The 15,725-nt window shown below is 57.2% G+C and overlaps 4 protein-coding genes across 4 annotated transcripts; all 4 read left to right on the forward strand.

Moving 5' to 3' along the window:
- Nucleotides 1-718: 718 nt before the first annotated feature.
- WHR41_06074 (uncharacterized protein) lies at nucleotides 719-2,827 on the forward strand (the record flags this gene model as incomplete). The annotated part of the gene is made up of 1 exon (XM_069374679.1): nucleotides 719-2,827. The coding sequence occupies one exon, from the start codon at nucleotides 719-721 to the stop codon at nucleotides 2,825-2,827; it is 2,109 nt and encodes a 702-aa protein (XP_069228783.1).
- A 2,848-nt stretch (nucleotides 2,828-5,675) lies between these two features.
- WHR41_06075 (uncharacterized protein) lies at nucleotides 5,676-8,683 on the forward strand. Its single transcript, XM_069374680.1, has 3 exons — nucleotides 5,676-6,530; nucleotides 6,814-7,058; nucleotides 7,115-8,683. The coding sequence occupies exons 1-3, from the start codon at nucleotides 6,006-6,008 to the stop codon at nucleotides 8,259-8,261; spliced, it is 1,917 nt and encodes a 638-aa protein (XP_069228782.1). The 5' UTR covers nucleotides 5,676-6,005; the 3' UTR covers nucleotides 8,262-8,683.
- Nucleotides 8,684-9,050: 367 nt separating this feature from the next.
- On the forward strand, nucleotides 9,051-10,634 carry WHR41_06076 (uncharacterized protein; the record flags this gene model as incomplete). The annotated part of the gene is made up of 1 exon (XM_069374681.1): nucleotides 9,051-10,634. The coding sequence occupies one exon, from the start codon at nucleotides 9,051-9,053 to the stop codon at nucleotides 10,632-10,634; it is 1,584 nt and encodes a 527-aa protein (XP_069228785.1).
- Nucleotides 10,635-12,058: 1,424 nt separating this feature from the next.
- WHR41_06077 (uncharacterized protein) lies at nucleotides 12,059-13,172 on the forward strand. Its single transcript, XM_069374682.1, has 2 exons — nucleotides 12,059-12,938; nucleotides 12,993-13,172. Exons 1-2 carry the CDS (start codon nucleotides 12,481-12,483, stop codon nucleotides 13,024-13,026), a joined length of 492 nt encoding a protein of 163 aa, XP_069228784.1. The 5' UTR covers nucleotides 12,059-12,480; the 3' UTR covers nucleotides 13,027-13,172.
- Nucleotides 13,173-15,725: the final 2,553 nt, after the last annotated feature.

Consider the following 15,725-nt stretch of genomic DNA (forward strand, 5'->3'; position numbering starts at 1 on the left):
ATGACGGCGAGAGCCACGCACACGTACCGTACGGCTACTGACACCCGACTTTTCTTCGGCCTGCGGGCAAAAGTCTAATGCGGGTGCAGTCGTCGTCGTCGCGGCAGGGCTCCAGGGCTCTGGGGCTCGGGGCTCCTGGCAGCGCTGGCGGCGGACGGCGGCGATGGCCCAATTGCGCGTCCTGTCAATCTCCCACCACGACGCTCGGCCCTGCCTCCATTCAACCCCCAAAGCCCGCCCAATCGCAGCGCGATCGCGCTCAATCGCCAAATCATCGCCGCAATCACCACCTTTTCTCCCCGCCGAACCCTGCGCTGCCCATGCTCTCCTCTGCCTCTGCCTCTGCCTCTGCCTCTCTGCCTCCTTAGTCCTCGCGAGTTCTGCACTGCATCACCGCCTCTGTTCTCCCTACCCTCCACCAACCCTCTGCAGCTGCACGGCCAGCCCATCCTGCCGGTCGACAAAGCCCGCGCTATAACCACCGCCCTCGCTAATCTCGCCGCCCACCACTCGCAATCCTAGCGCACTCCGCCTCCTTCTAGACCACTTGCGACTCCTTTGCGTCGCCTGCCATCCTCCACCGCCAAAACACCCTCTCCAAAACACTTTCTCGACACTCGCAACCCTGGCTGAGACTCCCGATTGGACGACTGATAGCAGTCGGTCCTCAGATGTTGAGAACGAGAAGTTCGACCGCCATCCCATTCCCCGAAGGACAATGAACTCGCTCCGCCTCCGCGACTTCAATCCTCTGCGATTACTCCACACAAACTTCTCCTACCAGTCACTACCCAACAGCGAGAGCCGGAGCGCCTCGCCCTCAGGGTCCTATCGCCGGCGATGGCTCCCTGACAAGCTCAGGTTCGGCCGCCTGTCGCTCACAAAGCTGCTCGCGCTGGCCATAGCGGGCTTCGTGTGCCTTGCTTTGATGGCCGGCGGAGGCTACAGACAAGTCCGGGAAGAAGTCCAGAACCAGGAGCCTGCAGAGCAGCCGCCTCCTTTTTACTGGCAGGTCTTTCCCCGATTGAACGGCTACTACAACGGCATCCGGACCCTGGTGCCCTACAAGGACGTCCAGCAGGAGAACAGATACAATGCGTCGGAACCGCCCAAATACGAGAAGCCCAGAGACCTGCCCAAGCAGCCTCCCATGGAGCCGATCAAATACGACCCATACCCCGACTACAAGTCCAGCGAATACCTGGAGAAGCACCACGAAGTCCACGAGTGCTTCGTGGACGACGAAGACACCATTCCCGTCCCCGACGTGTACGCCTACCCCGGTGTTCCTGCCGTCTACCCTGAGCCTTTCTACGGCTCCTACTCTGCTCTCGGCATGCGCGAGGACGTCTGCTGGGACAGATTCGGCCGTCTCGCCGCTTACGGCTACGGAGACTCCAAGGGCACCAATCACGGCCTCGGCATGAAGTCTGAGAAGACTGGTGCTCACAAGATCTTCGAGAAGGTCGGCCACACCGATTACAGCAAGGTCGACTGGGGCAAGGCGCAGAAGAAATGCTACGAGAAGAACAAGGCCAGATTCGCCCAAGAGCAACCCGAAGGCAAGGAGCGCGTGAAGCGCCACGCCTACGTCTTGAGAACCTGGACCGGCTTCAAGTACACCGACCACCACATCATGACCCTGCGCGCCCAGATCAACGAGCTCGCGCTCAAGAGCGGCGGCGAGTACGACGTGCACTTCCTCGTCCACGTCAAGGACGACAGCATCCCCATCTGGGCCGACGAGGACATCTACCGCCAGGTGATCGAGGAGAACGTCCCCGAAGAGTTCTGGGGCCTCGCGACCCTCTGGTCCGAGAAGCAGATGGAGATGTACTACCCGGACCCCTTCCCCAACAACTTCATCAACATGGCCGGCTCCTCCATCCACGGCGTCTACCGCTCCGCCCACTTCGCCATCCAGTGGTTCAGCCAGGAATTCAAAGAATACGACTTCGTCTGGAACTGGGAGATGGACCTCCGCTACACCGGCCACTACTACGAGTTCAACAACCGCATCGGCGAATGGGGCAAGGCCCAGCCCCGCAAGGGTCTCTGGGAGCGTGCCGAGCGCTTCTACATCCCCGGCATCCACGGCAGCTACGAGAACTTCACCAAGTTCGTCGGCGAAGAGATGAAGACCCGCGACATCCCGCTCAACGACCCCGTCGCCCAAGGCCCACACCCCGTCTGGGGCCCCGTCAACACCTTCCCGAACAACGGCCTCCTCCCCGCCCCCGAAGGCACCACCCCGCCCCACTCGTACTCCCGCGACAACTACGAATGGGGCGTCGGCGAAGACGCCGACATCCTCACCTTCAACCCCATCTTCGACCCCTCCAAGACAAACTGGGTCTTCCGCGAAGACGTCACCGGCTACGACAACACGCTGCCCGTCCCGCCCCGCCGCGTCGCCATCATCACTGTCGCCCGCCTCTCCCGCCGCCTGCTCGACACCATGCACGAGGAAACCTGGGCCATGCGCCACAGCATGTTCCCGGAGATGTGGCCGCCCAGCGTGGCCCTACACCACGGCCTCAAAGCCGCTTACGTCCCGCACCCGGTCTACTTCGACCGCGACTGGGACCTCCCCTACATGGACCAGGTCTTCAACTACCCGGAGACGAAAGAGGCGAGCACGTTCGGCTGGGGCGAGCATAACATGCTGGGGAGCAGCTTCTACTACAATGCTGGTTTCAGCGGCGCGCTGTGGAGAAGGTGGCTGGGCGAGGCGGAGAACGGGGAGGGTGGCAGGCGCGAGGAGGAGAGCGGCACGGGCAGGATGTGTTTGAGGCCGGTGCTGCATCATCCTATTAAGGGCGAGTGAAGAAAGAGGTCAGTGGGGGAGGTTTGATCTAGCGCTGATTTTTTCTGTTTCGCTGCCGCGAAGAGCAAGAGGGGGAAGAGGGGGTGGGTCACAAGAACCGAGCCGCCACAGCCTCGACGCGGATTTTCTTTTTTGTTTTTTTCTGCTTTTTGCTGTACACATCTCCTTTCTTCCTTTTTTGCGTTGTGTTGCATACGTCCGGCGAGAAAAAGGCGTACATGGGAGTCCTTTTTGTGTCTTCCGCTTTCGATTCTTGGATGTCGCGCTTTCGAACAGTTGCAAGACCTGAGGATGAGTGTGCGGGGCGATAAGTTTCCTTGTGTAAAATACCTCGACTACTACTACTAAACGCATGGCATTGGGAAATCTTGAGGGATTGGGATCCGGTCCGGGAGGGGAGGTTGTGGGATTCATTTATGGGAGGATGAGGATTGCATATATGCAGATATTTTTGTCGAGGAAACATACCTACCGTTTCATACGAGAGATTTTTTTTTTCTGGACTTTCTTGCTTCGAGTTTCGGGGTTTGGGTGTTGTTTTGCGCTCCTGGGCCGGTGGGTAGGGGGTTTTTTCTTGCTTTGGATTGTCTTGTCTGCTTTGTAGACGGCGGGCAACTCGATGAGTTGGGTAGATGTCAGTGTTATTAGTGAAGGGGAGTGAACATCTTCACCGTTTCGCAGGCTTCTTAAAGTCATGGCTGTTGTGATGTGGAGGTCGATGACATTGTTTGATGCTGGGAGCTGTTGTTTTCATTTCAAGTTCATCAATTGATATCTTAATAGTGAAAGAGAGAATCTAGACCGCGTGAGCCGCGTGATGGTCTTGGGGGGCACAGCTTCTTCTGATGATTTCGACTTGATTCTGGGGTGTTTATCAGACTATTAATTACTTCATGCATATAAGATTATTTAGGCCAGTCGATGAATCTCTCGAGGACGTGTAATGGTTGTCGCGAAGTGCGTGAGCTGGGAGTCGGTCGTAGGATTGATTGCAGTGGGTCAGCTGCTGAACTCGATTTCTGTGCCATATGGAAAATGATAAGATCATTCGATACCCTCTCTCATGCCTCATGGCCAAACTACAGGAAGCATTTCAGTGCAATTTTCATGCCACACACCGGTCCATCCAATCCCATGTTTCACGAGTCGGTTCGTGCTACCATCAACACCATCCACGCGGCCCCTTGATGACGTACGTCAAGCCGCCAATCAGGTTCACACCTGGTCGACGAGAACGACTGTCCTGTTCACGACCACTTGTTGTTTCGTCGTCGGCCCTGTTGCTGCTCACAACAAAACGCACGTCCATCACCGGCGTCGTCAGTCGCCAATCAATAATAGTCCCCATCTTCGGCTCTCTCCACCCGAATCAGATGGCTTGCCGGGCCAAGGACTGCCCGCTGAGGTCATCGCGCATGCTCCTGTCAGGGTTTTCCCTTCACGCCGACGGGCGGCGGACGTCACTTTGCGGCAGGATAATCACCTTTGAGTTTTTGGTGAGAGCGTGCTGCGGCGCAGGGGAATGGAGGGACGGGATGTCTTGGGCTGACGTGCCGAAAGCCCGGGCTCGTTTCGCTGGGCTGTTCTCTGTTTTGGTGCTGCAATATTAGAGCGGCCCCGGTATATGTCTGCACTCTGCGCGCGCACATGGTCGATTGGCCGTTGAGAGACCCTGCCCGGTGCCCTGGAGGGGATGACGTGCGCTAATCCTACGCCCTCGTCGTGCTTGGGATTTGCTGGCCGCGGAATCATGGCCTTCGCCGCCATTGGTGAAATGGCCGGCTACTGCCAGACGCGCCAGAGCGTGCATGCATGCTGTACGTTCGGAGGGCCGCGGGAGCCCTGCGTCTGTCGTTGGACGCCTCTGCTGGGCTAGGATATACTTCGTTTCTTTTTTGAGTCAGACAGGCGTCTAGTACACGCGGTAGTCTTTTTCTAAGTGGCCGTCTGGAATCGCCGCTGCACTCCAGCGTGACGGCTCGTAGTATGATCCATGGTCGTTGAAGTGCTCTCGTCGCCTCTCCCGTGCGCTACTGGCAACGTGGGCGGGTCGCGGAATGGCGAGGGCATGGCGCCATGATGTACGTGCCTCACCAAAACGTCTCGCTGTGCCGCCGCCTCCGCCGCCAGAAGCTGACTGAGCTTGGATGCTCGATGGCTTTCGTGATATCAGTCAGTGCCGCTCCACGCCGCCGTGCTCCGCCGCCTCCTTCATAGCCTCCGCCCTGTCACTGTCTTCTCGTCTGCACAACACTCGTGACCTGCACAAGCCCTCCCATCGTCGACCGCCTACACTACAGCTTACCCACTTCGTACGCTCGGGACCGAACCGATTAACAGGCGAGCCAACCGTCACCCAGCACAGCCCCGGTCCGCATTCCCCCGGCCGCGACTCGTAGGATCATCGTCAATCTATCGCCCCCGCCGGACAGCTTTGTGCATCATCGCTTCGTGCAAGTGGTGTGGAGGAGCACCACGGTGACGCAGGATCTCGAGATCCAAACGCTGCACGCACCCAGGCGTCTTGCCGACTACCTCATCGCCCGTCATCCGCCCCACGGCATCTCGAAAGCGGCAGCCTCGCAGACGCCTCGCCGCGCAGCAGGATGGTGTCCATGTGGAAGATAGAGGTGAGTCTCGATGCGCGCTCCAGATCGCGGCGCCGCCAGCCACCGGAACGGCACATGGCATGATGATATACGGCGGGCGCTACACTTTGCTTACGGCGCACGGCGCACCCCTGGCGGCGCAAGATCGTCGCGGCGGCGTCCCTGGCACGCCTGGCCGTGGCCTGGTGTGGGCTGGGGAATTGGCCTGCGATTGCGTCGCCAATTCTGCGCTGCTCCCCTCCCACCCCAGGCATGACGTCGCTATGCGTCGATTCACTTTTCCTCCCACCTCCCCTTCGCTCTTGGTCATCGGTGGCCGCACCTCCTCCGCACCTCACCACCCCGACCAACCGCTCATCTTCCCGCATTCGCACTGCTCTGCTTTGCTTTGCCCTGTCACCCAACCTCACCTCGTCCCTTTCGCATCCCCCGAAACATCACCTTATCTCTTTCCCTGTTTCCCGATCTTACACCTCACTTCACCCCTCTGACACACCCCACCCCGCCGCCGCACGCCTCGGCCGTACACGCACATTCTAGTGCCGCCATCCGTTAAGGCGATTCTGACCATGTCGACGATCCAGAACCTCAAGAACTTCATACGGCACGGCAAGCAGGCCCGCGAAGCCCGCTCGCCCCAAGACCAAGCCACAACACACGTCTCCAATGTCCACGCGCAGCAACATCGCGGCGGAAACCAGGGCTTCCACGCCGCCGCCAGCGAGCCCAACGTCGCGCCACACAAGCCCCTGCAGGGCCAGGCACAGCACCGAGAGGATTTCTCCGCCGCCCCGGTAGATAACAAGAATCAGGCCGCCAAGGCCGGCCACGCCGCCGCCAATGCGGTCGACGACAGGCAGAAACGCGAGCGCCAGCAGAAGGAGCAGGATAACTCGGTGCTCGAGCGTATTGTTGCCGAAGAGCGTGAGAGCAAGGGCAAGCTGCCCCGCTATCCTGGACTGGAGCGGTACACACTCATTGAGAAGATGGGCGATGGCGCTTTCAGCAACGTCTACCGCGCGAAGGACAGCGAGGGCCAACACGGCGAGGTCGCCATCAAGGTCGTCCGCAAGTTCGAGATGAACTCGACACAGGTATGTTGGACACCCCTCTGAGCACCGCGTTCTTTTTCCCCCGCAACAGCTCCAAGGCCGTTTCGTCGTTCGTCGTTCTGTTCTGCAATCCACCTTCAAGAAGACATGCCAACCAGTGGCGACCAAACAGACAGGAACCAAGAACGTGATGAAACCCACAGAGGTGCGCCGGTGCTCGTTTACTACTTTCTGCCCCCTTGCTGCGTTCCGCCATGCCAGGTGCACCAAGTCCACGTCGATTCGCCTCACAAGTGGACTCCTGCTGACGTAACCTACCCAACAGAGAGCGAACATCCTCAAGGAAGTCCAAATTATGCGCAACCTCGACCACCCCAATATCGTCCAGCTCATCGAATTTTCCGAGTCCAAGCAATATTACTATATCGTCCTGGAGCTCTGTCCCGGTGGCGAACTTTTCCACCAGATTGTTCGCCTGACTTACTTCAGCGAGGACCTTTCACGACACGTCATTAAGCAGGTCGCCGACTCATTGCTGTACCTGCACGAAGAGGCTGGTGTTGTGCATCGGTATGTCGGTTCGATATTTTGCATGTTTGCGTGATGATGATGCTAACTTTGTGCAGTGACATCAAGCCTGAAAACCTGCTGTTCTACCCCACTCCTTTCATTCCTTCCAAGAACCCCAAGCCTAAACAGCCTGGCGATGAGGACAAGGAAGACGAGGGCGAGTTCGTCAAGGGCAAGGGCTCTGGTGGTATCGGCTTGGTAAAGATTGCAGACTTCGGTCTCTCCAAGGTCATCTGGGATCACCAGACCATGACCCCCTGCGGTACCGTCGGCTACACTGCTCCCGAAATCGTCAGGGACGAACGCTACTCGAAGTCTGTCGACATGTGGGCTCTTGGCTGTGTCCTTTACACATTGCTTTGCGGTTTCCCTCCTTTCTACGATGAGAGCATTCAGGTTCTGACGGAGAAGGTCGCTCGTGGCCAGTACACTTTCCTCTCGCCTTGGTGGGATGAGATCTCCAAGAGTGCTCAGGACCTGGTTTCGCATCTTCTTACCGTCGACCCCGAAAAGCGTTACGACATTCAGCAATTCTTGGATCACCCCTGGATTCGCCAGAGCGACGAGCCTACATACTCCGCTGCCGACGCACCTCCTCTCGCCACTCCTCTTGCCACTCGTCAAGCCCCGCTGTCTGCCGGTTCTGGTCAAGATCCCATTCAGCAGAACTTCGCTCACCTCAACGATGGCAACAAGCCCGACGACTTCCGTTCCCCCGGTGCCGTTAACCTTCGCGAGGTTTTCGACGTCAGCTACTCGGTGCATAGGCAGGAGGAAGAGGGCAAGCGCCGCAAGAACTTCACTCAGGGCTACCGCGGTGCTGCCCCCATGAACGCTCTCAACCCCCTCGACGAGGAGTACGACGACGAGCAGGACGAGGGCGTTTCCGCTCCTTACAACGCCAACTCTTCGGATCCCCCTGCCAAACTCCCCAAGGCCGGCGCACCTGATGTTGGCGGCGTGGAGAAGCAGATGCGCAACACGTCCTTGTCCGCCGCGGCTCAGGCACGACAGGCCAACGCCCCCAGGCAGTCTCAGCCGGCAGCTAGGGGCTACGGCCAGCACAGCCCTGAGGTCGCCGCGGCTGCGAGAAAGCAGGTCCGCAACAAGGGCGCTTTCGAGCTCAGTCTCGATAACGCCACCCTCCTCGGCAGACGCGGCAAGAAGGGCCCGAGCAACCTGCGCGAGCAGATGGTGCAGTAAGCCTGTCGCTCCCATCGCAGTGGGGCTTCGATAATCTCGTTTCGCCTCGTCAAATCAGCATTTCCATACGCGAACGCGTTGTCTCTCGCATCGCGTCCTCATCTGTCGGCAGCTCTGGCTACTGTCCCGTAATCAACGAAAAGCAGGACCAACGGCGTCGGAGCTGCTCGCACGCTTTCAACTGTCTTTATGCGGAACGATTATCAGCATTCTGGGCGTTTTGTTTTTCTAGTATCACTATTGCGATCATGGAGGGTTCTTTGAGATTCTTTGAGGCCAGACGCCACGCGGGTTGCGAGAGGCGTTGTCTCGTTTTCCTTTTTTAGATTACTACTAGTAGTCAATGGTCGCCGTTTTGTGTGCGACGCGACTGTTGCTACTGGCGAGCTCGGGTAGCTGGCTGTAAACTCATCAGTTTTGAATGTCTCCCTTTTCGTTTTGATGTGATAATCTCTGTGGTGGATTGATCGTGATTGAATCATGTTCATCGTGGCCCCCCCTTTTCTGGCGTTAGTACCGCGAGTGTGCGCGTTCGATTTGTTGCTGATGACGTACGACACGTGATGGTCGTGCGCTGTGAGGTTTACCCCAGCTTGGACCCTGCAACCTGCAAGCAGCGGTTGGGGCTTGTTTGGAGCTTCGCTGAACGACCGCTTCGATTAAGCAACGACTCTTCACTCGATTCTCCACTCACATCACACCTCTACGCGAAACTTTCGACCAGATCCTTTTTCGACCAGAAGCGATTAACACTCGACTACTGATTACGACCAACAACACATCCTCACAATGGCCCGCAACGCCAACGACTTGCTGGCCGACCTTGATCAGCTCGGCGTTGAAGAGAAGGCTGGCTCGCAGTCTAATAAACCCAGCAAGACCACCCCAAAACCCGCGAAAGACTCCAGCAACAAGCCTTCCAACAATGACGACGACCCATTCGGAGACCCCCAGGCCCAGCTCGCCGCGAAGGCCCAGCCCACATCGCGCCCCGCGACCCCACGCATGTCCAGCTCAGCCACCAGCGCAAACAACAAGTCGCCCAAGCGCGCAGAACACACGCCTGCTTCCTCCGGTCCTCCGAGCGGCCGCACCAGTAGCGAGGATAAGATCCGAAGCAACACATCTGCAGCCCCCGTGAGGAAGAGCGGCGAGAGCGCCCGCGGCTACCACCAGGGCGTGACCCCCGACGACAAGAGCGAAGAGAAGCCCGCACAGTCCGACACCAGCAAGGCACAAACCTCCCCCGCCCCAGCATCCGGTGGCGGCTGGTGGGGCAGCATGTACAGCGCCGCAACAGCAGCCGTCAAGCAGGCCGAAACGCTCGCGAAGGAAATCAGCGGAAACGAAGAAGCCCAGCGCTGGGCCGGCCAGGTGCGCGCCATCGGCGGCAAGAACCTGACCAACCTGCAACACCTCAGCACCGACCTCCGCTCACGCGCCCTGCCCACCTTCACCACCTTGCTCCAGCACATCGCGCCCCCGATCTCCGCCCACGAGCGCCTGCAGATCCACACCACCCACGACATCCTCAACTACCCCGGGCTCGACCCCCTCATCTACCAAGTCTTCTCGCGCACCATGGCGCAGGTCGAAGGCGGCGACCTCATGGTCATTCAGCGCGGCACCGAGCAGCGCAGCCGCGCCTCCGCCTCCGAAGACCCGCAGGGCTACCGCGGCGGCGTGCTCGGCTCCTCCGGCGGCGGCTGGAGCGATGGCCCCTGGTGGCGCGAGGGCGGCGTCACGCGCTCGCTGGGCACCGTCCCCGGGCTCAAGGAGGGCTCGCGGCTCGCGCGCGTGGGCGCCGAGGCGTACGCGAGGGAGTTCTTCGACGCGAAGGGCGGCGTCGAGGAGGCCGCGAAGCAGGCGACGCAGACGCTCTCGGAGACGAACCCCGTCCGCAGCTCGGACATCTTCCTGGCCATCCAGGCGATCAGCTACGAGGACGACGCGGGGCTGTTCGCGGACGACGGGCGCAAGGAGCAGAGCGGCGACGGCAGCGTCGCGGAGCCCGCGCCCGAGAAGGCCGAGTCCGTCGTCTTTGCGATTTACCTGCACGACCCGATCCACAGCCTGTCGTTCTCGACGCTCTCGCAGCCCTTCCCGGCCAAGTGGGCTTCGTGGCTCGACGCGAGCGCGGGCGAGAGTCAATCGGGCCTGCCGGACTCGATCCAGGAGATCATTGCCGCGGGCGGGCTGGATCCGCGCGAGTGGGTTGCGGAGTGGATGGAGGAGACGCTGAGTTTGGCGGTGGGCGTGGTGGCGCAGAGGTATGTGGCGCGCAGGATGGGGGTTGGGGAGGGCGGGTTGGGGAGGGGCAAGAAGAGGGTTGAGGAGGAGGGGATGGGGGGTGAGGCTGCCAGGGCTATTTGAGATTCTGGTGTTTTGATCGAGAGGTTTGAAAAGGGTTTGACTGCTGAGCTGGATGGAGCTTCTCTATGGACTGAACGAGGAGTCATGAGCCGAGTTGAGAGAATCGACATGGCAAGGGAGAGGTGCTTTTTTGACGGCTTGTATTAATGGAACATTGGTCATGGGATGGGCTGGGATTGAGGATTGCCGAGTGAGCATCAAATACTGCATGAATGCCAAGTTGCAACTTCGGTTTCTCCATGTTGGTCTGTGGTTTGCTATTGGCTTTATGGTGAGTGCCTGCACACGGGTGACAACTTGTCGTTGATACCACCGCTTGTCCGCTCTGGTTCCGTCATTCACCTCTCGCCAGGTCTGGATTCTGTCGTCGTCTGTCGCTTTACGTATCATACCCGTTCGTTATCGTCGCAGGATGCTTTGCCTGGTAGTCAATGCTTATGTGGTATGATGACACAGCTCTTCTGATTCTTTTGTTGCTCTGCGCTGTCTAATTGCACGGACTTGTCGAAGGTCATCGCTTTTGATACGCATCGCAAGATAACTTCAAGAATCGTGTGACGCAAGTTTGCAGCAAGGGAGCCGCCCATCAACATTGTAATCGACAGAGCCGTCGCTAGACAGGCCGTTTCGATATTACCAGTCGACTGCTGTTGGCACCTTTTCGGTTTTTAAGGAAATGGCGAGGTTTTGGTATTGCTCTGATCACCTGCTGATCGTGGGATTTCGTCCTGGAACGAAATGACCGTCCAATGCCCAGATAGCGGTGCGTGACGGTCCCGCAATGGCGCAAGATTTTTTCCATTCAAAGGGCTCGTTATGCCGGTTATCATAACCAACTACTCATTGCTTAGCCTCATTTGTAAATTGATGCTTGTTGATGGCTCAGGAGCCATGCGTGACAGTTCCACATCAGCGCATCATCACGCCGTTCACCTGTTTCGAATCCCGTGTAGCGTCACCGTCGTTCGCCCCAGCTGAGTGACTTCGACCATCTTTTACGCGACGTTCCTTCCATATCCGATATCTCTTCCCGATCCCATGAACTCAACTTTACTATTCGTATCCGCCATCTGCTCAGGCCCACAACATCTCCAGTTTCGAATCGCACTCCGCTCCGGGAGACGATCAACCATCAAATCTAACTTCGTCGACGTTGTTTGGTTTAAGGCGGCATTCAGTTTGCAACGAGTCAGTCGACGCTACCGTCGAATCGCTTACGGAGATGATGCAGGTTCTGGAGCACAAGCTCACCAAGTGCGTCACAGAGTTCGTATTTCGTGGGCCTTGATTTCGAGCCGCTTGGGCGTCTACGGGTGCCCGTTGCGGGCCGGCTGGGGATCGCAGCTGGTTCCGACCATGTCCGGTCGCTTTCAATGACAAGCATCTGAATATTTTCGGAACGTGGTCGGCAAGAGTGTGATCAACGAATCTGGATGAGGATACTCAAGAGAGCTGTGGTGCAGGCGACGCGACCAGGATCTGAGAGGGACAACGAGGCTGGCGCGCAGAAGCCCCCATCTGGCGGACTGGTTCAAAGCGAAGAAGCTGCCGAAATGGTAACCTAGCATTCGCACCGCTACTGATCCACGGCGTCTCCTGCTAGAAACTTTAACCTTGCCTTGTTTGTGCAAGTTCCACACACGGTACACACTGTAGCATTGAGCCATCCAAGAACCGTTGGCGGCGGATGCTTAAGATGACCTATGAATAGAAACGTGACATTACGGAACCCTTCAGAAAAGATGACATATAAAGCACCGGCTAAGCAGATCAAGTGCTCTCTACATTTCATTGAGCGCCCCCAGCAAGCAAACAACCCTTACACATCAACCACCAAACAGCAACCATGTTCCGCAGCACCCTTGCCATCGCCGCCACCCTGGCCACCGCAACCAACGCCCTTTACTTCCAACTTGAACCCTTCCGCGCCACCGACATCCGCATCCCCTCCGAGAGCCACAGCGTGAGCTTCACCGTCTCCGCACCTGAGAACGTCTACGAGCAAGGCGGCAGCCAGCCCGCCAATTGCACCATCCAGTGGACCGAGGACGCTCCCACCTGCTTCCAGCCCTGCGGCGACAACACTGGCTACTACGCCCGTATCACACCGGACTCTTACGCTTTCGCTGGCGACTTTAGCATCGATATCTGGCAATCGTACGTCTACGAGATCGGCAACCACAACAACGCCACCCTCACGCTTTCTGAGGGCAACAACAACTTCAGCTGCTCGCGTGGCGGTCAGTCTACCATCTGTGAGCTCAGGAGCGATAGCCTGAAGGTCGACGAGGAGCAGCACTTTGGGTGAGTTTGGAACGAATTGCTGGACATCTGACGCCCGTACTGACTTTGATGCAGCGGTGCCGACCCGTCCGATGTCTGCTCTGCTTAAATATCCTTCCCAAAGGAAACTTGGATTTGAATATTTAGCTGCATAACATACATGAAGTAAATACATGAAAAATACATAAAAGAACGGGAGCACACCGAGCAGCGGTCAAACCTGCTTCGGATACTTGATCCTGCAGACCCACACAACGACGATCACTACCATTCATGCTGTACCCGTCGCTGCCCTCGCAGGGCTACCTGCAAAGACATGCACTGAATCGCCTCATGATTCTCAGGAGCAAGCCCCTGCGGCATCAGGACCGGAATCTCTGCCCTCGCTCTTAGTATCTCTTCGTGATCTACAGCCTCTCCGTCCGGTCCGAAGATGTCGCAATTTGAGACCATTACCAAGGTGGATATCGTAGTCGTGATAGCGAGGAGGAGGTCCAGTCTGTAGAGAGTCCAGAGCGAGCTGCCGCCTAGGCACCCGCCACGCCGGTTCGTCCGTCAGGAATGCGGCGTGAGTCGTCGGCGGTGGTATTGAAAGACGACGATCATCGCTCAAGCTTCTTATTGTTGGAAGTTCTGGATCGGTTTGATGATCAACTTATCCTGCAGCGCCGTTGCTCCCATTACCTCCCTTAGTATCAAGACTGCGACTCCCTAGAGATCTTGTATTCGCGATCTTTGGACGTCACTGCGTCAACTCGACGATGTCCCTCAACTGGCGGCGAAGCTGCGGTCTTGGTATATCGGTCTCCGAGGCAAGTTGTAACTCTTCGCTAGTTGTGAAGCCGATCAGAAGTCTCTTGGTGTTATTGGACCTAATTGACGCAAGGTCCAAGGCTCCTGTGATTGCAATCGTGTCGGTGATCTCTTGATGTTCTCGTGCAGTGTTGACGGTATCTACAATTGCTGGCATATGTCCGGTGTTTGCACGCTGACTGAGGGCTCCGCATCGCCCATGCGCCAATCTGCTTGTGCATCCATCTGCGACTTCTTGATGTCATTAAGCTGATGCGACGATGCTTGCTTTCGTCAGTTGACGGCGTCGACGCGAATGGTTGAACAGCCGCTGCTGTTTTTGCGCAACGGCGATGGTATCTGTGTTCGCTAGCGATTTTGGAGTATCCGATCATCTTTCGGAAGCTTCTGAGCCTCTCTGCAAAGATGTGCCGAAGCTTGCGTCTGTCGGGGCTGTCGGGTTGTTTGTGAGACTTGCCGGTGTTTGTGTAATCCGTTGACGATGATTCGATCAATCGGAGAGGTTTCCAATGTTTATACATTGTCTCAAGGACTCATGGCAATTAGACTGCTGAGCTGTCATGTATGGAGGTTCTCTGCAGCCCTGTTTCAAGTTTCAATTCAAGAAACGCGACTCGTACATGGCGGCAATATTGTCGCCTCAATCAGGTCTCATCGAAGGATGATGTGCTTTGGAGGGCTCCGGTCGCCTCATTGGCGAAGCGACCCCTGCGCGACAATGCCCCTGTCTCCCGCACATGAACTGAGACATCATTTGAGCTTCGGACATAATGCCTCACGCGACTCGTGTTACCGTCAGATTGCCTTATGATGAGAGGCTTGATGATTCGCTTGCCATCGATCAGTATTCACTCCTGCGCGCTCTCATCGCCCTTTCGAAGTTGTCGTTGCCGCATAGCGATTTCATGATCTCTGGTTGATGGATGAGAATGCTTTCTGAACTTTTGGTGACCCTTTGACCCAGTGGATGGTACATTTTGCTTACTGAGCCACGATGGCTCGTTTGTCACACTCGAATGGCTACCCACCTCCGGCTCTGATTGTCCCGTTGCCTCCACGAGATGTCAGTGTCTCTGTAGATAGACTTGGGTATGATCTGAGCTCCGATGTCCTTGTGAAATCTACTACATCTGTTTGCAGCCATTGAGATGTCGTAGGTTGATTGAGCCTCCGCATGTCATGTGCCAATGATCGTCTGCACAGAGCTCTTGCCGCCCCACCAACGACTCCGTCTATCAACGACGACGGTGATTGCTCATGAACTGAGGTGTGGCTTGAGAGACGAAGTGTGGCAGTCACTGCTAATGAGCTGCTACGATCATGCGGTGATCTGCTTGGCAGTGATCCTGAGATGCAGACGGCTGTCCCCTATCACGCGTAGAAGCACCTTGTGTTTCACGACATCCTGCGAACACCTCGCGTGTCCTCCGTAATCTGTCTGCTCGATCATCACGATGATGCAACAATTCTAAAGCAACCCCAAAGCATTCCCCTTACAGCGAACTCAACCTTTTCGCATCCCACTCATGACCGCATGTAGATCTTCTCTCTGAGCCACCGCTTTAGCCTCTAAAGGCGACTCGAGAAGCTTCCCTAGTATCCTAATCGTGCTCGGGCTTCTCAGAATCCTCATTGTTCTCCGCCCCTTCGGCCTCTTTGGCCTTCAGAGCCTGCTCGGCTGTCTCAACTTTCTCCTTCGCATACTTTTTTTTGGCTCACGTAGGGAGTCGGTCTTGGCCCGCAAGGTAGTGAAGACCAAGCCATCTCTCTATCTCTCCGTCATCACTGCCTCGTCATTTGCAGAGGTATGTCGGACATATTGAGGTGGCGTGAGATGGTTTGGCATCCCTTTGCCCTGAGCGGTCGATCATCCGCATGGGCGAATTGCTGCCCCCTTGACAATTTTATGGTTCTGCTGTAACTCATTGATCGCGAGTGAAGCACCTAGAGCACTATCAGACATCGTTACAAGCGGGCGAACGTTGGGGTGTGGCT

This window comes from Cladosporium halotolerans (assembly GCF_011745625.1).
Source record: "Cladosporium halotolerans strain TM138-S3 chromosome Unknown Sca18, whole genome shotgun sequence".
NCBI lineage: Eukaryota > Fungi > Ascomycota > Dothideomycetes > Cladosporiales > Cladosporiaceae > Cladosporium > Cladosporium halotolerans.

Bases quoted from the DNA above. Each gene is read 5' to 3' on its own strand.
- WHR41_06075 (XM_069374680.1), top strand. From the start codon at position 6,006: ATGTCGACGATCCAGAACCTCAAGAACTTCATACGGCACGGCAAGCAG. The intron at 6,531-6,813 runs GTATGTTGGACA...CCTACCCAACAG, and splicing joins TCGAGATGAACTCGACACAG to AGAGCGAACATCCTCAAGGA. The intron at 7,059-7,114 runs GTATGTCGGTTC...AACTTTGTGCAG, and splicing joins GAGGCTGGTGTTGTGCATCG to TGACATCAAGCCTGAAAACC.
- WHR41_06077 (XM_069374682.1), top strand. From the start codon at position 12,481: ATGTTCCGCAGCACCCTTGCCATCGCCGCCACCCTGGCCACCGCAACC. The intron at 12,939-12,992 runs GTGAGTTTGGAA...ACTTTGATGCAG, and splicing joins GACGAGGAGCAGCACTTTGG to CGGTGCCGACCCGTCCGATG.